This window comes from Malus domestica, chromosome 06 (genome assembly GCF_042453785.1).
Source record: "Malus domestica chromosome 06, GDT2T_hap1".
NCBI classification, from domain to species: Eukaryota; Viridiplantae; Streptophyta; class Magnoliopsida; order Rosales; family Rosaceae; genus Malus; species Malus domestica.
Window position 1 is genome coordinate 17,855,558 of NC_091666.1, and position 21,086 is coordinate 17,876,643.

At 35.5% G+C, this 21,086-nt stretch overlaps 2 protein-coding genes and 1 long non-coding RNA gene across 6 annotated transcripts; 2 read left to right on the forward strand and 1 right to left on the reverse strand.

Annotated features, from left to right (window-relative positions):
• The first annotated feature begins 263 nt into the window (after positions 1 to 263).
• Positions 264 to 14,326, forward strand: LOC103454569 (protein unc-13 homolog). Of its 4 annotated transcripts, XR_011581997.1 has the most exons (27): positions 264 to 659; positions 780 to 844; positions 2,026 to 2,296; positions 2,565 to 2,631; positions 2,787 to 2,937; positions 3,599 to 3,766; positions 4,419 to 4,517; positions 4,656 to 4,862; positions 4,963 to 5,064; positions 5,427 to 5,657; positions 5,986 to 6,066; positions 6,316 to 6,402; positions 6,484 to 6,669; positions 6,764 to 6,904; positions 7,523 to 7,615; positions 8,320 to 8,391; positions 8,790 to 8,907; positions 10,088 to 10,260; positions 11,073 to 11,157; positions 11,411 to 11,530; positions 12,202 to 12,308; positions 12,476 to 12,553; positions 12,626 to 12,721; positions 12,901 to 12,996; positions 13,081 to 13,264; positions 13,863 to 14,149; positions 14,181 to 14,326. XR_011581997.1 is itself a non-coding variant. In XM_008394170.4 (26 exons), the coding sequence occupies exons 1-26, from the start codon at positions 467 to 469 to the stop codon at positions 14,030 to 14,032; spliced, it is 3,441 nt and encodes a 1,146-aa protein (XP_008392392.3). In that variant the 5' UTR covers positions 264 to 466; the 3' UTR covers positions 14,033 to 14,326. The 4 variants fall into 4 exon arrangements, 2 of the variants coding, with proteins under 2 accessions (XP_008392392.3, XP_028954075.2); XR_003771152.2 differs by having other exon boundaries at positions 12,630 to 12,721; positions 13,863 to 14,326; XM_008394170.4 differs by having other exon boundaries at positions 13,863 to 14,326.
• A 1,979-nt stretch (positions 14,327 to 16,305) lies between these two features.
• On the forward strand, positions 16,306 to 16,730 carry LOC139196683 (uncharacterized). Its single transcript, XR_011581780.1, has 2 exons — positions 16,306 to 16,536; positions 16,617 to 16,730. It is a non-coding gene; the product is annotated as an uncharacterized lncRNA (long non-coding RNA).
• Positions 16,731 to 18,807: 2,077 nt separating this feature from the next.
• LOC139196842 (BON1-associated protein 2-like) lies at positions 18,808 to 19,476 on the reverse strand. Its single transcript, XM_070823186.1, has one exon. It carries the CDS (start codon positions 19,474 to 19,476, stop codon positions 18,808 to 18,810), a length of 669 nt encoding a protein of 222 aa, XP_070679287.1.
• Between the last annotated feature and the right edge of the window lie 1,610 nt (positions 19,477 to 21,086).

Consider the following 21,086-nt stretch of genomic DNA (forward strand, 5'->3'; position numbering starts at 1 on the left):
TCAATTTTATCTTTTTAGTCTCACAAAAATGTGCTAACAATTCATGCGAGGATTGAACTTAAAACTTTTAACTTAAAAGTGAAGAGTAATATTACTAGAATATATTACAATGCATGCAACGAAAGATATTTGAATTCAAATTTCATGGACGGTTAGATGAAAAGAAAAAGGGAAATTCTTCAACTATCCGCTCCCTCGTCAAAAAGGTAAATTTAAAGAAACTTTTGGCATCTTTAAATAAAATTCCAATTTCAAATTCAAATGAACTGCGGAGAAAAAGTAAAAGAAAAAACAGAATAAGGGGTCAACTTAGAAATAATCAAAACCGAGTGGCAAAAAGTATAATTTAACCCGAAAAATAAGCAAATGCAATAAGCATCTGCCGAAAGCATGAAACAGCAGCCGCATTGTGGGCAGTGTTTTCGCGCTCCTCCTCCAATTGCCGTCAAGTAGGAGTTAGCTGCTGATGATGGAGCACCACCAACCTTTGCTGCAGCGATATCGCCGTGATCGTCGCAAGCTCTTAGAATTCCTCTTTTCGTCGGGTCTGGTCCGAACGCCGTCCGGGTCAGACTCCGCCCCCGCGTCCGCCGCCTCCATCTCCCACATCGATTTCGATACTATCAGCGCCGATTATGTCCTCGACTGCGTCAAATCTGGCAAGTCTCTTTTTTTTGCTTCTTCACCTTTTTGCTTCGAATGCAGCTGAATAATAATACTTGAATTTTGGTCTAATTTTAGCTCATTTTTTGTGTTTTTGAAAACTGTTTTGGAAACAGGTGGAGTGGTGGATATATCTGAAGCAACCAAGAAGTACTTTCGTGAATCTTCTTACCCTCTAATGGTAAAACTTGACTATCTACTGAATATGTTTCTCTTCTTAAGTTTTTAAGTTTCGAAATTGCGATTCTTGTTTCGGTTCTAGTTGTTGGTTTGCTTTTGTTCGAGAACTGGGCGAAAAGCGAGAAATGTTTCAACATAAGCTATTTAAGAGCTATTTAAGAGAGATTAAGAGGTGGTTTGGGAGTGAGGTGCTTAAAAGCACCTATGAAAAAAAAAGGTACGAGGGTTTTAGGTTTTTGGTAAACTGAAAAAAAATGGCTTATTTTGGAAGCTGATGTGAGAATAAGGGCTGGTTTGGTATTGCTGTGCTTTGAAAAAAAACTGCTGTGAGAATAAGTGGTTGTGCTGTGAGAATAAGTGGCTGTAAAATAAATCAGCAGAGTTTGGTAAACTATTTTGTAAAAGTGCTTTTGGAAAAAAAAAGCAGTCTAATAGTGAGTCTTTTCATTAAAGAAGCACTGTAGCTCCGTGTGCTTTGAAAAAAAGCCAGTTTTCCAAAGCTGCAAATAGCAGCTTCAGCTTTTTTCTTTGATTTTAGCTTATTCTCACAGCAGCTTCCAAAATAAGCCATTTTTTTTCAGTTTACCAAACACCTAAAACCCTCACAGCTTTTTTTCATGGATGTTTTTTTTTTTTAAGCACCTCACTTCCAAACTAGGTCTAAGCTGAAATTAAAAGAAAAAGCTGAAGCTGCTATTTGCAGCTTTGGAAAACTGGCTTTTTTTCAAGGGAACTTTAACGAAAAGCACCTGATACTGTTTACTTTAACGAAAAACCACATTTTTACACTAAAAAGTCAACTCTAGTACTATTCACTTTACCCTTTATTTTGTCCTTATCATTAAAACTCAAAGTTTTCAAGTCATTTTCATTAGTTTTCTTTTTTTTCAAAGCACACGGAGCTACAGTGCTCCTTTAATGAAAAGACCCACTATCAGACTGCTTTTTTTTTTCCAAAAGCACTTTTACAAAAAAGTTTACCAAACACTCTGCTGATTTATTTCACAGCAGCTTATTCTCACAGCACAGCCGCTTATTCTCACAACTTTTTTTCAAAGAACAGCAATACCAAACCAGCCCTAAACAGATCCAGAAACTTTTTGGAGGACATGAGTTTACATTTTATTACACTCTGTTAGGATTAATTTTCATTATCATTTGCTTTTTTTATTTTTCGGGCAGATTCAATCCGAATTAGGGGATTCCTTTTTCCTAGTTTCTGATCCAGAATCATCTGGATCACCTCCTCGGCGTGTGCCTACTCCTGTACATGTGAACCGGACCGCTAACAATGCATCAAGTTCATCCGCACAGCTGAATTCTTTGAGTGTTGAGGACATTGAAAAGGCTGGTGATGACTATGGTTTCAAATATAGAGCCATGCCAAGTGCACCTCCAAAGCATGTTGAAGAGGTTAAAGTGCTACCGCTGGGATTGCCTCGTCTAAACACAGGTATTGGTTACTTTGCCTATGGTATTTATGATAAATTAGTGTCCTACAATTTGATATGGTCATTTCTGAAGAAAATGTTATGAAATCAGAGGTTCCTCAAATGATAGGCAGTCTCTTCTTTTCTAGTGATTAAGTTATCCGCTCCACGATTTATTTTGCCTTTTTATTTTGTTTTTTTGTTTGTTTAAGATGTGTATATGTATGCTGAAGTTCCTTCGACATTTTAAGTTTTAAGTAAAACTGTAACGTAGCTTCAGAATTTTTGAAGGATTGTCGGATGATGACTTGCGGGAGTCAGCCTATGAAATATTGTTAGCATCTTTGGCAACTTCTGGGTAAACTCTATTTTCTCCCTCTCTGTTTATGTGTGTGATGAAACCCATATTTCTTTCATGCAGTTATGTAATTTCGAGATATTGATTTGATGTAGAATCAGTCTTTTACCCTCCATTGCTCTCTTGTTGTCTTACTCCTTGCCTTTCCATGACAGGATTGTAATATGTTCAGTTGAGGATAGAAAGAAGCAAAGGAGTTCAAAATTGCTGTCACGATTGAAGAGTAGAAGGGAAACAACAACTGTGCAGTCTCAACCACTTGAAAGAGATTTACGGCTCATCCACACCATCCGTGTGCAAATGCAGGTAAACTTTATTAAATTCACTTCGGAGCTGCAATTTTATGTCCTTTATGGAAAGATGCAGAAAGATTTCCGGTTTGATGTATATTCTGCATATATTAAGGATTCCCATGTCTGGAAAGTTGTTCAAATTTATACATATCACATTCATAACCAAATGCACTCATCAATACAAATTTATATAATGTTTTTTTAACTATATGCATCACCTGATATCGTCAATTATCTCTGACTTTGAATTCGAAACAGTGTACTTTGAATTTATACAATCATCTGCTGGGAAAGATATATGCTGTGTGTCTTACTGTACAGTTGGGTGATATATTCCGGAAATACTTTCCAACTTCTGTGAGAGAGAATGAAAGTTATTACAAAGGTCTAGCTTATACCAGTGTAATTTTAAGTTATTCTTCCATAGCTCTACCACTTAAATAAAGAGCTTCTAGAAAGAAGAAGGGGTAAAGAAAAAGCTTATGAAAATATATATTTACTTCTGTTTGTAGCTTTCATAATAGATAGCTTTTAATGACATACATGCCCCTGTTACTGATTGCAAACACCAATGTGTTGAAGAGAAGGATATTTCTGTTTTTCACTCAGTTTTCCTTTCTTGCTCAAATACTTTGACTATTTCATTTCAGAAGCAATTATTTCTTCTTTGGTAGATTTCAGAAGCGATGGATGAAAGCACTAGGCAAAAGTTGATGCTGTTAGCGTCAGGGAGAACGCGGGCACAAATCGATGTTCCTCAAATCTTGTTGGGGCTTGTAAATGGAACTTTTAAGTCTGATTTTCCAAATGAAAAGTCTTATATGCAGTGGAAGAATAGACAGGTATGGTCAACTTTTGAATAGTTTAGAATTGAGTCCTTTTAACTTCAGAACTGGCTAGAGCAAATAGGTGAACGTGGTAAATTGTCATATTAATCAGACACCTTTCACATGTAGTAGTAGTTAGGCAAAAACTCATTGACCAGGAATTAGTTTGAGTGAGACTCATATAACCATGTACTTTGAAAGACATGTTGTAAACTTGTAAAGCTTTTAGCGACCTGTCTTTGGATAATGTAATACTGGTTGGCTTGTGATTGCATGAATTTAGTACCTCAAGCAATAGCCCTGTCAGTAGTTTTAGGGTAGACTAATTACCAAACTTAGTGTAAACATGCTTGCCTTATCTTGACTGTTCTCAGTTTGGGCCTTAGGTTGTCTGCCGGTGAAGAATTTTAGAGTTGCCCTGACTTGAAAGGTTGACATATAAGGCATTTCTGTAGTGACCTTAGCAGTAGTTGTAGTATTTTTTTCTGTAACTTCTAGGTAATGTACAATGGGCAGTGTCAAAATCTGTTCGCCTGTTTAATTGTTTAACCCAGAGGTTGAGGAATTGATAATTGACAAGATATCTACGTAGTTCTCGTCATGCTTTTGTTGTAATTAAGGATTTTAAGCTTTGAATTGACGTATTTATTTTCTACTCATTTTGTAGGCAAGTATATTAGAAGAACTTCTCTGTTTTTCTGCTGACCTTGTAGCACATGATAATCGAGCTATTATGAGTGCTCTTGCTATGGTCAAAAATGCAAAGGTGTGTCCTCGTGAGTTTACAACATTATAGAAATGTGAATCTGAAATTTTGAATACTTATTGAGAGATGCTTATTTTGTTTATCTTAGTTGTCCCAACAATTCAATAATGGCTCTGATTTGTTATCTCGATATTGCAGGAATGGGACTTTATGTCTCTTTCTGAACGGGCTGAGGTTCTATCAGTTATCAAACAGGTGGCTTTGAAGTTCTCATCTCTTCCAGGGCACTTGGGTATCGAAAGTGAGACCTATTATTGGACTTCTGCGTATCACCTGAATATTAGACTTTATGAGAAACTACTTCTTGGTGTGTTTGATGCTCTTGATGAAGGCCAGCTAATAGCGGTAGATATATCATTGTCTTAATTTCAGTTAAGCAATTTCTTTTTATGTCCTTGTAGTTTAATTCTGGTGAAGCTCAAATTTGCTGCTTTCATCCTATTAGGAAGCCGATGAGTTCCTGATGCTTTTAAAATTGACATGGTCCACTTTAGGCCTCACTCAAAAAATCCATGATGCAATATATGGGTGGGTCCTTTTCCAACAGGTAAACATGATATCTTTAACATTTAACATTTATGTAGCATGTTTCGCGAATCAACTTTATAAATGCATTCTTCAATCTGGATTGAATGATAGTAATCATTATTCCTTCTTTAAATTTGTGTGGGCTTTGTTGTGAAAGATGTTACTTTTATTGCATTATTAGCACACTGGGTGAACAAAAGTCTGTTTAAACAGCCTATATTAAATTCCGACGGAATAAAAACTTATTAAAATTTTGGAGTAGTGGGTTGAGTGAATCTTGCACCATCAGTATTCTGGTTACCAGTACCTTTGTCCTTCATTTGCCATTCAATGCTTAATACCATCTCTAATAGTTATCTGAGGCAAGTTTCTGTGTTGAAGTTTGTTGAAACAGGCGAGCCTTTGCTATTAGAATATGCAACAGTGGAGTTGCTGAAACTTATATCAGCTAAAGTTGATGATAAGAAGTTGAGGCTATATAGCAATAGCCTGCTATGTTCTAGGCAGTGCAATGACAGCGAGATAAAACTTAGTTTGGTTGACGCTGTCTTCTACTCGATAAGCATCTGGTGTGAGAGCAAACTGGAAGACTATCATCTCCATTTTAGTCAGGTTATATCATGTCCCATTTTGTTTTTGGTTTTATGAAGAGAAAACATTTCAATGCAGCATTGTGTACCTGCAATCTTTACTTCTTTTCCTTCACCGTGTTTTCTTTTTATTTTTTATTTTTTATTTTTATGCCATTTAAATCATTGTATCAGTGTTACTCAAATGTGAAATGAAATGGCAGTCGTCTGAACATTGTAAATTCTTTGTTAGCCAATGTTTACATGTATCAATTTTCTTTTATGTCCTTCAATGTTTTATTAAAATTTACATATTGCAACACTTTTGGATTTCCAAATGTTATGTTCTAATTATGAGATTTTTATTTCAGCAACCTTATCACATAAAGAGGGTGATGAGCTTATTGTCAGTAGTTGGCATTTATACTTTTGGCGATGGTGGTGATAATAAGGTTAGCCTTGCTGCACTCCTAGCTAGGAATGTGAACTTGTGGTTTTAAACGAATTATACTACTTCCATATGTCTAATATGGTTGCAATTGTTGCTTGATTAAGTATTTAACTTCACAAAGCAGTAGGTAGGGTTGTTTTCTCCATATGTCTGATGTTTTTATTTATGGGGTAAAGAAGCTTGGCGGTTGGACTTGAGTTGGGAGTAATTGAAAGGATATATAATCTCATGAAAATTTTCTTATATGCAGTTGAGCAGGTTGAATATTCCAGATGAGGACGCTGCTAAAATATTTGAATCTTATGTGGAAAGGTCCATTGAAGCAGCATACAGGCGGGTACGAAATGCTTATGATTTTAAGTTTGTATAAAATTTAGATTTCTATCTGTTAAAAAAGACAAACTGTTTATATTGTTAGGCAGCAAGTAACGTAGAACATTTATCCAAAGTGGAAAAAAGGCATCCCTTGGAAGTACTTGCAAATGAACTCAGGTTGATATCTGAGAAAGAGTTCAATGTCTTCTACCCGGAGATATGTAAATGGTGTCCTAAATCTGTGACGATCGTGGCTATGCTATTGCACCAGATTTTTTGGGGAAGACTGGTTTGTTTTTGCACCTTTTAATAAATGAATTATCAATCTATTTGCAGCTGGTACGCTGTGAAACTTGTGATTGATTCGTTATGTTGATGTGTAGAAACCATTTCTTGATGGGGTGTCATCTCTCTCTGAAGATGTTAAAGCAGTTCTTCCAGCTGCTGATTTATTGGATCATGGCCTAACTCAGCTATATAATCTTGTTGATGGAGCAAATAGCAAACATTTGCGCCATTATCCGGTTAGTTTATGGTTTATATATTTTATTGTTATATCTCATCCATATATACCAACCCGGAAAATGAAAAAGTAAATAATTCTACCGAAATTCTTTTACTTTTGTGTGTAATTATGCTGTTATGTATCTGGAATTTTGGATTAGCAAATCTACTAGCCTAAGTTGCCACTTAGGTCTATTAACCTAGTTTCTGAATTTCAACCGCAGCCAATGCTAAATGTTATATGAAAAAATTATTTCAGTTTACTGCATTCTTCTGTATATGTTTATGTTTCTTTCTGCTTGCATTTGATTATACTGCTTGTAATATAATCATTCCGTTCTGTGGATTAGGAAACATTTGAGATCTTTTCTCCCCGTTAATGCCTTACATGGGGAGATGGTCACTCTGTTCTGGAGATTTCTGGAACTTGATAGCATTCAATTTAACTTAAGCTGTGCATTTTGTCTGGTGCTTGTTGGACACTTTCAGTTTTGAAAAGATTTGCACCACACATGCATTATAGAGCGCTAATATGTTCTTGTGTTCTTCAGCTTTCATCCTTTGTTGTAATTGATAATTCAACTTTAATTAGATGATAAGTCAAAGAATAATCTGTTTGTGCTTTTGTTTTTGGGTAGATTGGTGAAGTTGCTAAACCTCTCATTCTTGATTGGGTGATTGCTCAACATGAACGTATCTTGGAGTGGACTGGACGCGCATTTGATCTTGAGGTTGGCTCTATGTAGACTTGAATGGTGCACTTTAATATTTTCCCTCCCACCTGCCTGGGTAAACAAATGCACTAAATTAACAGGGAAAGATAACGTAATAGCTTATTAGCTTATCAAACAAACTGATAAGAAGTTAAATCTATTTATCTTCTTGTCGCATAACAGCTGATCAAACAAACTGATAGTGTGATACTAGGCAACCATTGGGTAATGTACCACTTTTGATTAGCAATGTTGGTGATCAAACTATAAGACAATGAAGCATTGGCATTCGTGTGTACTTGTGTATGTGAGAAGGGGAGCATATGATGAGGACAAGGAACAATTTGTTAAATTTCTCTGTCTTCCCCTCTTACTTTCCATAATTTGGGCCTGTTCTGTTCTTCTTGAGGTGTATCATCAATAGTTCTAAATGGATGGGATTTAGGGATTAGTTGGGTTGATCCCTATGGTGTTAGCAAGATGTAACAGTGTCCGGCACAAGAATGAATGAATGTTGCACTGGTTTCGAATTCGTGGATAGTATTTATTCTTTTTCTTCTATTTAGTCCTAGATAAGTTTGATTTCTGATGTATGTGTTGAGTATTTTACATAACTATTGGTAACCACTTGACAAGTTTCAAGTTTGGACATGCTTTAAGAAGAGAATGTCTTCTCTTCTATATGATGAGTACATTATCTTTTGAATGTTTGTTATGTGCAGGAGTGGGAGCCTTTGTCGACTCAGCAAAGACAGGCAGCATCAATAATTGAAGTATTTAGAATTGTAGAAGAGGTATGTATTAGAGCTAGAACGGGGTTTGTTGCACTTTATTGAACTGAGAATTCCTTTTTCTTCCCCAACTGTTTGCCATGTTTCCATGATATTTCTGATAGAGATTCACTGAACCGTCAAGAGATATGAATTGAGCTCTTTGCATTTCTCTGTACCTTTTCTCCTTTCACTTAGAAATCTTCTCTTAAGTGCCCAATGATTATTATATTTTCCTCTTATAAGAAATGAATTTAATTGTAATTTACTTAATAAGAAAAAATTAACTCTCAGTATTAATTGTTTTTAATTGATTTTGAGGATTACTCCATATAACTGTTCTCATTATTTCTTTAAAAATATGTCCAATCAGCTTTGGTATTTATGCCATTTCATTGCTTTTTTTTTTTTCCAACTTGCAGAGTGTGGATCAATTTTTTGGTTTTAATCTCCCTATGGACATCACGCATTTGCAAGCTCTGTTATCTGTTGTCTTCCACACCCTGGATAACTATTTGGTGAAATTGCTTGACAAGCTAGGTATTGAACGTATTACCATACTTGAGATAATGATCGTGATAGCTTATAATCAATTTTAGCATGACTTCAAAGTGGAATTTGATTTCGGTGGTTTTAACTTATTTTCTTTTGAGGTTGGGCCAATGTGTGAAGGCATGGATGATTCTTGCTACTAGAAAATGATCTTGATGGTTAATAACGTAATATTATCTCACTGTTGACCAGTGTATTAAAAGCGTGAGGCGTGGGCGAGGCGTCCGAGGGGAAGCCCAGCCTAGGCGTGAGGCGAAGCCTCACGGGACCTAAATTTTTTAATATATAGACTGAGCGTACACATATATTATATTAAAAATAAGAAGATTATTAATCCATAATCACCCTGAGCACACACATATTATAAGTATATATATATACACACATATATATACATATATTATATTATATATGCATAAAATAGAGGATGAAAAGCACAATGAGCACACATATAACAATGCATGCAAACAACACACACATCCATTATATTAAAAATAAAAATCAGAAAAAAGGCATAGAGACAAAAGTGCAAGGAAGAGGTATGAGGCAGTTAAAATCCTACCCAAAATTTGGGTTTGGGAGTAAAGAAAAAAAAAAAAAAAAAAAAACTCACTGAGGCGTTAGCCATGACACCCAGCCTCAAGGGCGCCCTAGGCGCGCCTCGAGGCGAGTTTTTTAAAACATTGCTGTTGACTAATACATTTAAAGTATAATGAGGATACTAGAAAAATTCCTTAACAAAATTTCTGAATGATCTATCAAGTTTGAGGACGTGACTTATCAGAAAGGAAAAAAGGAAAGATTTTGCAGAAGGACGCAGTTTGTGCAATAACTGTCAGACGATACTTTTGCCTGATCAAGAAAAATGAAAGACACTCACCAGAAGTTTTGTTTTGTTGTGATTTGGTGGTAAACAGTTATATGTTGAGAATTATTATTTTTGTGTGGGTGGGATGGATGAAATAATGAGGCTTTTTTTACTAATATTTATTCCTTTGCTTAATCTAGAAATGGAAATAGGAAAGACTTGCTAGCTGACTTTCTTGGGATTTACTGGCTATTACAGAAAAGCCTCTATATATTTTCTGATGATATTCCAAATATTACTGTAATTTATCACAAGGAGATCTAGTTTCTGGTATAAACATTCATAATGGCTCCTGTGCAGTTGAGAAGAATCATTTATATCCATCAGCTCCTCCATTGACTCGTTACAAGGAGACGACGATTCCAGTAATGAAGAAAAAGTTGCTTGAGTGTATGCCTCTGGATGACAATGTGTACAACAAGTTGAATAGTTTGACGATACCCAGACTCTGTATCAGACTGAACACTTTAAAAGTGAGTGAATATATTTTTTGTACACCCATTCTTTTTTCGCATTTTTTCAAAGTGATTTTTGCTGGAATGGTTAAATTATTTTCTCTGACGCTAGCTAATTTATCCTTTTCTCTGATGGTTGTAATTTTCGTGATGGACCATGTAATTATTTCCTCATTCGTATCAAAATAATAAAGATTTCAGTAGCTAGAGAAAGGATGGGATCAAAAGTACTTTCATGAAATTTATGGCCAAAAAAAGATAATTCCAGTTGATGTAGTACAAATGAAAGTGCTTTTGAACTTTACATAAGACACTTGGGATATTTGAGCTTATAAGCCCAATTTTAGTAGTGCTTGGTAATAAGAATGCAAGACCCATTCAAAAATAAATAGAAGATACTAATGGGGATTAATGTGTTTACATTGTGTGGTAATTTGTGAATTTAAAGGATGAATGCTCCATCATAGTATATAAGCCATATTAGAACCCTATTGTTGTTTTATTAAACTGAAGTCCATAAGAGTGAAAGAATAGGAATATATAGGAATGATGAAGCTTGAAGGTGTTGTCACCGACCCTAATTTTGAGAGCACAGATGTTGGGGTATAACTACTAATTATATGACATGGATGTAGAGGAGAACTAATGTACCGTAAACCATATTCATGAAAATTAACTTAAAATACCTGTGAGATATTTATTGTAGTCAAGATCTTTATTCTTTAGCAGGATCATTTGTAACTTCGTATCCTCAATTGTGATTATAGAACCTCCACTTTGATGTTACTTTTATTAATTATTTAAACAATGGTTTGTGTTTGTTTCTGCAGTATATACAGAAACAAATAGATATACTAGAAGATGGCATCAGAAAATCTTGGGCACTTGTTAGACAACCTGTTCATAAAAAATGGGGTAAGTTACTACTGTACTGTGGTATATTGGTACTCAATGATGTCTCTTTAATCTATAATCAGATAAGTCGTAGGCTTTGTGCTAGGTATAAACTGTAAAGTTTTCACATGAGTAAAAAAACTAGAGAAGCTAAAGAGGGTGGTTTTTATCTGAAGATATCCTTGACAGTTGCTCAACCTGTTCAGTTCCGTTATTTGTTTTTGCATTACAGATGACGTACTTACTATTGTTATGATCATTTTTATTTGATCAGACAAGGAACATTCTTCAAGAACAACATCTAATGAACAAGTCGATGAGCTCTTTGTCAACACCTTTGAAATTATCAGGGACACTGCAGCAAATGCTATCAGCAAACTTTGTGACTTTACTGGTGCGTAATATTATTTTGCATCCACAATGCCTTTCTGTGAATTAGCTTTTTCATCAACTCCGTGAAAATGCTAATAAAAGATAGCTAACTTTTTTGTTTTAGTTCATCCATGCAGTATCATTTTTAACAATGATATTTGTCTGCATACTTTTAAAGTCACTATCCTTCTTTGTAACTGTTTTTCTACTGTGGATTTGTGAAACTTTACCATGAAGCTTTATCTACAGGCTGGTTTTACTTAATACGGATGATTATCTGATTACTTTGAAGTTTGTGATGGCATTATCAATTACGGTGGCTGTCCTATTCACATCTGGCAATAGGCTTTCATTCATAGCTACACTTAATATTTGAATAGCATCTGCAAATATTAAGTTCCACACATTATGGGGTGATACAGCCATACAGGTTGTCTTAATAAAACCTGTTAGCCCAATCTGCTGTTGCTTTTCATTCTGTATTATTGTTAATGATATTATATAATATATAATTATTTTTTATTATGTATCCTTTAATTTGTTTACATCGAAGACAACTAAGCTTGGTGCAATTAAGGGACCTACTTATTTTTTCGCCACGGAAATAAATCAAAATGACTTTTAACCGTGTCGATGTGAAAAATGATTGAAGACAACTAGGCTTAATCTTGTTTATTAAATTCATTTTTCTAGGTGCAAGAATCGTGTTCTGGGATCTCAGACATGCATTCCTTTTTGGTTTGTACTGTGGTAATGTTGAAGGTGCTCGTTTGGATGGTGTTCTTTCACATATTGATGCTGTAAGAATTAATCTCTCTCTCTCTCTCTCTCTCTCTCTCTCTCTCTCTCTCTCTCTCTCTCTCTGCAGACTCACATGCCTATTACTTTGAGTTGTTGGCGTTTGTGGATATGCTTTCTATGAAATATTATCAAGTGCATTTTCTTCATCTTAGAGGCATTGTTGTAGGTCCTTGGCCATGTGTGTGGGTTTATTGATGACTCTCTTCGAGATGCTGTGGTTTCAAGCATTTGTCGGGCATCACTGGTATATCTCGTTAAACTAATCATTTGTGGCCCCGTTTCTGGTGGTTTTAATCTTGCATCATATGTGGTTTAGGAAGGCTTTGCATGGGTGCTGCTCGATGGAGGGCCTTCTCGTGCATTTAGTGATTCAGATATTGCACTGATGGAGGATGACCTGACCACACTAAAGGTATGGGTTGCCGCTAATATTTCAAACTCAACGAACTAGAAGAATGATCTTCAGAACGCTGGAAATTCCTCCTGTCTATGTCACACATCTTACCCACATATTCATTACATATTGTCAACATATAATCATATATAAACATATTTGGCTTTCTAATGGAGTTGTGCTGCTAAACTTCCTAGGAATTTTTCGTAGCTGATGGAGAAGGCCTTCCTCGATCACTAGTGGAGCAGGAAGCAAAATTGGCTGAGCAGATACTGAACTTGTATTCTTTTCAGGTTTGGTCTATTGTAATAAGAATTGTATACCCTCTCAAGTGAATGACTGAAACTGGTAGCGTGACACAACCTCTGTTTCTGTAGACCGAAACGATTATCCAAATGCTGATGGCTGCAAGTGAACAAATATCATCAGGCTTAGATTCACATGATCAGAGTCATATGCGTTTACATAACGCACACACTTTGGTACGGGTTTTGTGCCACAAGAAAGATAGAGAAGCCTCCAAATTCTTGAAAAGGCAATATCAATTCCCCATGTCATCAGGTGATTTTTTTCCCTCTCTGCCGGTTTGATTGCATGAAATACCATTTTGAATTGCTTTGGGTTATATATAATGATCCGCATGCTCACAACAAAGTGGGATTTGGCCAAAATAAGAAAGGAATTATGTTGGAACAAGTGGATGACGGTTTAATTGCATGAAATATCATTCTTGAATTATTAGAGTTATAATACATAATGATTTGTATGCTAATGAGAAAGTGGATTTTAGCCAAAATAAGAAGGATAGTGCTATCCACACGCCCATTTTTACTTCACACACACCCCTCTTAATTTTCGGCTGTCAGATTGAATGAATTGAAAAAGATCAATTCATTTGACACAACTGTTTGACGAATATTTTCTTTTCTTTGAAAAGAAACTGGTTCAGGAATGTAAATCAAACTATTTTATCTTCAGAATCACAGATAGCAGAAAAATCGTAGCGGAAACAGGGCCTGGAACTATTCTCCTGAATTTGTATTTGGAATTTTTACTTTAAGCTATTCTGTTTACCGTCTTCTCTGGTCTACCTACTGCTCTACAACCGAAATTCTTCTCTAATCATCGTTTAATTTGAGCTTTTGCCTTTTGTTTGCAGAGTACGAAGACACTCCATCAACGGATCAAACTGCAGGATCACCTTTCAGATCCGATCTTACAAAGCGAAGCACATCATTTCGTTGGAATACCAACAGCCCACCTAGTTTTAAATCGTTTAAGAAGAAACTTCAAGAAGCAACATCCGAAATCAGGAACGTAGCGTGGTAAGAAGAAACTTCAAGAAGCAAGCAACATCTGAAATCGGGAGCATAGCGTGGTAGAAGAAACTTCGAGAAGCAAAATCTGAAATCAGAAACTTAGCATTGTAGTGCACAACAAGAGAATGTCCGGTAAGGCCGCCGTTGTTCTAATTTAGATCCGCAGAGGAGGGCACAGTGTAGGCTCTTCCATTACGCAGAAGAATGAGGCACTGAAATTTGAGGGTAGTCAGCCAATTTCTTGTATCCGTACAGCATTATTAGCAAACTACCACCTCTAATGTGATACATATTTGTGCGTTAAGACATTCTTGCACACAAGTAACTTCCTTTTTGTTTTTGTTTTTTTTTTTGTTTTTGAATAAATGATGTTATCTAAACTAAGGGGGTGAGGGAGTAGGCTAAATCTCACAGACTAGCAATAATGTGGTTCAAATTCGCCTTTGACGATAATTAAACCTAAGACTTCTCACTTACAGATGAAGAAGATTACCATTGGACTGTAGTACTAAGTAAGTAGCTACAAACAAGGATCTATAACAAAAAAAAATAAAACAATAAAAGTACCAAAATTGTCTGATGTTAGATTAATTAGTTCATATAATTTTCACATGATTGTGCAAGAGGAGAAAATGAGTGTATGAATGTCACTTTTATTTAAAAAACCTAAATTTGAGTATGCAGTGACTAATAATGCCTTAAAGAAGTTGTGTCAACAAACAATTGTCAATCGTTTACGCAAGTACAATACGTTCCTAAAACCTCGTTTTAACTAAATTCGTATCACTATCAAAGGAAAATATTCTCTTGATAAATTGTTAACATAAGATGTTTATGTTGTTTTGGCTATCATGTATTTATACAACCACTTAGGTCATGTTTGGTGGGTGGGATAAGATCGGTTTATTTTTAATTAAATTAAACTTGTAACCTAGTCAATGTTTAGTAAGAAAAATTGTAACACAGATTAAATTGGCTATAAATTCAAAATAAGAAAAAATATGAGGGGTTATGTAACCTAGTTATGTAAATCCATTCATACCAGTTCAACTATATCTCTAAAGTTCAATTTCATTCCGTCCCCAAAACGGGACCGCTCACGTGATTTTAGAACAATAATTGGATCTGCCAAATGACTCAGCACCATCTGTTTTGCACCAACTGGTGTCTGGTGTGTTCCATTTTCCACATGATTTGATAACAATCACACTTTTTAATATGCTTTTTAAAATTAGCACTCATAATTAACAAATACAGACCCGCCGCTAACTTTGATGGATCAGGATCCTCTCCTGAGTAGATGGGGAGGATACTCCTGATAAGGCCCATCGGGCCGTTCATTTTTTATCCAACGGTTATAATTATTATGATTTTTAGAGAAGCTTCATGTTTGTAGCCGTTGGATAAAAATTGAACGGCCCGATGGACCTGGTCAGGAGAATCATCTCCATTGGCTCAGGAGAGGATCCTGATCCAACGTTGATATCGCAAGTACAAATATGGCCTCATATGCAAGGTATAAAATATCGATGATATCGGAAATATCAGTAGTCCAAAAACACGGAAATATCGATGGAAATATCGGAATATTATCGATATCGATAAAAATAATATGGAAACCACGGAAATTGTAAGAAAAACTTGGAAATTTTTATTGAAACTTTGTAGGATGTTTATTTAGTCAATTATCTATTAGTTTATCACAAAAAATTGGAAGGAAATGCATTGCATGATGGATTTAACTGATTTAAGTTGATTATACAGCGAGCTGACAAACATTGTGAGTGTAGAAAATATGTAGTAATTAATGAAAGAAGTTTAAACACACCATAATCATTTATATATAATAAATTAGTATAATATTTTATACTTTATACATTGCATGGTAAGATGATTGACTTATTACCCTTTATTTTTTTTATTTAAAAATTATATGATTGTGGGGGTTTTATTTAAAATTTATATTGAAGACTGGATTCCTTGTTCCTTGTTCCTTGTCTGCACATCTCCTTGAGCCAAGAGCCACCAACTCTTTTTTTTCCCTTGTGCTGGAGTCAACAGCTCTCTGTTAGTATTTTCTGACAAAGCTCTCTCACTTTATGTCAAAATAAATAATTATTTCGAAACACCCATAGAAAAATGTCAGCTTAGAACACATGTCGCGCATCCATGCATTTGTTCCTTAGGATTCCAAATGAAAGATCAGATATCTCTCTCATTTCTGAATGCAGTATAGAAATTCGAGAGCCCTTGCATTTCTCTAGAACAGACAAAAGACTCTTCATTTCACTCATCCATCTCTCTTCTTCCTCCATGCTCTGCAAGAGAGAACCAGAGCCAATGCTCCATAACAGCATGACATCAATATAGTGCCCACCTCTCTCTAAATATGAAAATGGTCTCCATAAATCTTTTAACTGACATCTAACCTCGCCTTTCTCCCTCTCCTTCTCATCTCTGCAACTCGGCGAACGTAGAAACCCTCCGGCGAGTTTCTTGAATTTGTCCGGTTAGGTATGCTTCGGGTTTACCTCTTTCTGTTCTAGATTGAAGCTTAGATGTGGATTTTAAGTTCTATCTCGTGTTTTTCCAAGGTTTTGGGACGAAATCGGCTCGAGAATAGGCACACCCATCTCTGACGAGACCATGGGTGTCGACGAACTTTCCTAACACCTCCGACCGTTTCACAGCAAACGGAATATATAAAAGCATTCATATCGTCTTCTATTTCATTTTGATACCTAGATCGGAGTCTAGGGTCCTCTTCTCTAAGTAGCACAGTTTCAAAATGTCGCGATAGTTTCGGAAATATCGCGATATTATCGATAATATCACGATATTTTGACGAAAATCCGTTGAATACCTATTAAAATATCGGTATCGTGAAAAACCGATAATATCGGCGATATTATCGGCATTTTGTTCCTTGCTCATATGGGGGGAGATGAATTGACCGTCCTTCCATTTCCATATTCTTTCTATTTTTTCTTATTTATGTGATCACGGTTAAGTCACGTTAATATTTAATTTTAATTTTTTTATAAAAATAATAAAATATAAAGTAATAGAAATATAAAATGTTGACGTTGTTTAATCGTAATCACACAAAACAAAAAATAATAAAAAAAGTATGAAAGTAGAATGACAGACAAGGATCCCTATCGATTATAGTTGGCAGTTAGATGGCCCATCACAATCAAATCAACTAAACAAAATAATGGGGTTGCAAATATCCCTTTATCACAATAATCGAGAAAAATATTGTTTTTATATTATAATGTGAGTTGGAATTTCGTCTATTTTTTAATCTAACAATAAATTTATTAAATTAATTGAAATTAATTGTTTGACCCAAAAAAAAATGATGGCACTTGAAGATTGCAATAAAGTAACGTGTGGGATCCACTAATCTCTGAAGTCGGCAAGTATCTACACTTATCCAATGTGTAAAGATGATTTGCCAACGCACCGAAAGTTAGTTGGATTTCATGAGCCTTTACACTACTTTTAAAATTGAAGTAAAAGTTCCTTAATTTTATAATGGTCTTTTAATTAAAAATTTATGATTATTGATATTTTAATTAATTAAAACGTGTAGTTATGATTTTTCTTATTAATTTCATTAAAACTTTCATCAAAACGAATCACGTGCCATATACATAAGGTAGAATCAAGGGGTAATATATGAAAAACAACATGAAAAAAAATTGTAGAAATAGTTCATCAATTTTAATTCAATTGGAGAAATAGTTCCTCAATTTTAATTCAATTAGAGCAATGATCCCTCAAAATTTAATCCAATTATAGCAATAATTCTTCCAACACCACTCGTTTTGACGGAAATTTTAACGGAATTAACAAAAATGATTATAGCTGAACGTTTTGAAGAGTTAAATGACCATTAGTCATAATTTTTAGTTAAGAATTATTATTCTAATTAGATTAAAGTTGAAGAACCGTTGCTACCTTAATCTATGAGGTCGGCATTACGCTTATCCAATGTGGAAAGATGAATTGCCAACGTAGTGAACGTTACTTGATTGGATTTCATGAGCTTTTACTCTTTACTTTTGGAAATACTAGACAATAGACGGTGGCTTTTGTTTTTCTAACGTCTGAAAGAATACAACTTATTAGAAAGGAAACCACAAGAAAGTTCTCCTCACTCGTCGATATGTGATTCAAGTATCTATCTTTTCACAACATTGGGCATTTGATGTGCACCCCTAAATTCTCAACCAAGAAAAAGACAACATATTTGTTTCTCGAAAACAAAATTCTTTATTACGTTTAGAATCTCAATGTAGTGTAACATGTTTAGAGTTATACACTAGCACAAAAAAAAGATCTTTTCTCTGAACTAAATATACGAGTTCAAATAGAAGTTTTATATGGAGCTCTTATAACAAAATTATAACTTCAAAACTTTTATAGGGCGCACCTTTTAATTTTTCAGAATTCATTTCGAGTAATACTAAATTTATACAAAAATAAATTTACACTTGCTAAAATAGGAATGCATTTCTTTAACTATAGTAAGCCATATACAAATCATATGAAAAGAAAAATATTTTCTATCAACTAGCTCATAATCCAAGTTCAAATCTTTATCCCATTTTTACATCGTTTCCAAGCAAAGGAATAATGAGATCTTATTCTCTTCCTCGGTTAATAGACATGAAAGTTACATTCCTAAAGAACCTAATCTGCAAATAAACGCCACCAAAGTAAAGACATGAAATTTGTCTAAGGTCCCCAAATCTTTTCATTGCCTCCTCAACTCAATCACACATGGTCCCAGTCATCTGCCTCTTTACAACCAAAACCCATCTGACCTCTCCGCCCTTGACAACTAACAGAGCACTCACCCACCGGTGGCAGTAGGGTTGTCACCGGCGTACCAATGACCGTGCCACACATATCAAAAGCCGGTGCAGTCGTTGAGTTTAAAGGCCGGTGATCGGTGACCGGACGTAAATTCTCCAACTTCACAGAAAGGTTCACAATTCCATTAGTTCTGGAGCCGTCTCTAGCCCGTAGCCGGTAACTCAAGAACCGAGCTGAACCGGCCAGCGGGAACCCAATATCGTGGGCGGGGATTTGGCACCAGCCCAGCTGAGCGCGGCCCATTATGAGCCTCTTGGTGAAGAGCTGGAGATGTATGCAAGAATACCTGTTGTTGAAGAAAGTTGTATCAATAGGGACATGAAATTTGTCACCCCATGTAGGGTTGACGCCTCCTTGATCATCCACCCTTGTTTTGTACGCGTGGAAGGTGTGATCACCGTTGGTTTTGGGTGTGCATGGAGGAGCAATAGTGCGTGGGAGAGTGGTGAGGGTGATGAAGGGTCTGATTTTGGAGAAGAGAAAGGGCGATGTGGTTTTGAGGCCTTGGGCTGATAGCACAGCGATCTCCATCTTCATCAGTGGCTGGTGGTTGTACTGCTGCAACATCGTGATATATTATATCTACATATATATATATATATATATATATATATATATATATGTATATGTATATATATAAAGATTATTAATATATATTGGAGCTTGAGGGTGTCTTATATATAGGAGAGGGAGAGTTCTCGGAGCTTCAAGGCTTCTTACAGTGCAGTTTCCCTGTGGAATATGTATAGACTGGGGAAATGGATATGGAAATTGAAGGGGTGGATATATGTGCAGCTATATATTAATTCCCGCTTGCCAAGTCAACTTGGGTGACAAGTTTTGATGTTTTCCTCCTTCCCATACCCATGCCAACTCATTTGAGAAAGTGACCCTCATCATTTTTATAAGTTTCTCAATAATAACATACATAATTGGATGCAGAAGTTTAAGATTACTAAATAATTTTAAAATGACGTAATTTTAGTTTTTAAAATTTATGAATTTTCTTGTTTGATTAACCTATAAGAATAATGAAATTTGAAACGGTCTAATTATTGTGGATGTTGATAATAAGACGCCACTTACTATTACAATTTTTAATGCTATTTATCTCCATGTTTAAATGAGAGGTTTTAGGTTAGACTCATGTGGATGATGAGTTTGAACTAAATTATTATGGATGACTCATTGCGTGACTTAGTTTATCCCCACCCTATTATTATAATATGTCGTTGTGATAACTCGTTCCTAAGTTTACAATTTTAGTAATTTTAAATGTGTGAATTGACGAAAATGCTCCTAGAGGCAAGGGCATTGATTTTCGTTGACCGTCTTTTCGTGATGCGTACGAGCTACTATTTCATTGTATTCCTGAAGTACTCGACGACACGAACGAGTAGGTGCAAGCGGAATCGAATTCAAAGCTACGATGAAAATTTTACAGAGCTATGAATCATAAAAAATACTTTTGTAAAAATTATTATTTTATATTTCACATCTTTATTCAAATTTTTATATTAGTATGTTATTATTTTTGGGATATTTTAATTATTTAAACATTATCTTCTTACTATAGGCCCACACCCCATTCTTCCATTGGAGAGATTTTTTCAATGTGATCGGTACACAGAGTGGTATACCACTTGTCATTATACAAATTGTGGGATATATGTGCTAAAAAGTTAATAACTTAAAAAATAAAATTTTCCACCATTCCTATTAAAACACGTGATGTACCACTTGTGTTCTCGTCACAATTAAAAATTTCTCCTTCCCTTGCTACCATGTTCCCCTTCAAGTTTCCTGGACCACTCATTTTCTGCCACCTACTCTCTTCTCTCTCAAATGCTCCATTCTCTCCCTCTCTTATTCCCCTGCAAGCACCGAGAGGTGCAATCGGCTCGAACCACCACCACTTGCCGTCTTCGACGAGTTGCACCTCCTAACCTAGACCCCGACCACTGTCTGACCCTACTCGTCTCGAACCCAGGCCAAGACCATGAAGTCTCAACTTTCGACAGTGGCTACGCCACTGTTCATCGTCTTCCTCTGTGAGTTCTCGACGAACTTTCAAGATTCCGAGCATGGTAAGCCTCGAAACCGATGTGGGTCATCCTAGATCACAATTTCATGTTGTTTTTTGCCTCATTATAACGTTTGACACAGAGAAACACTTT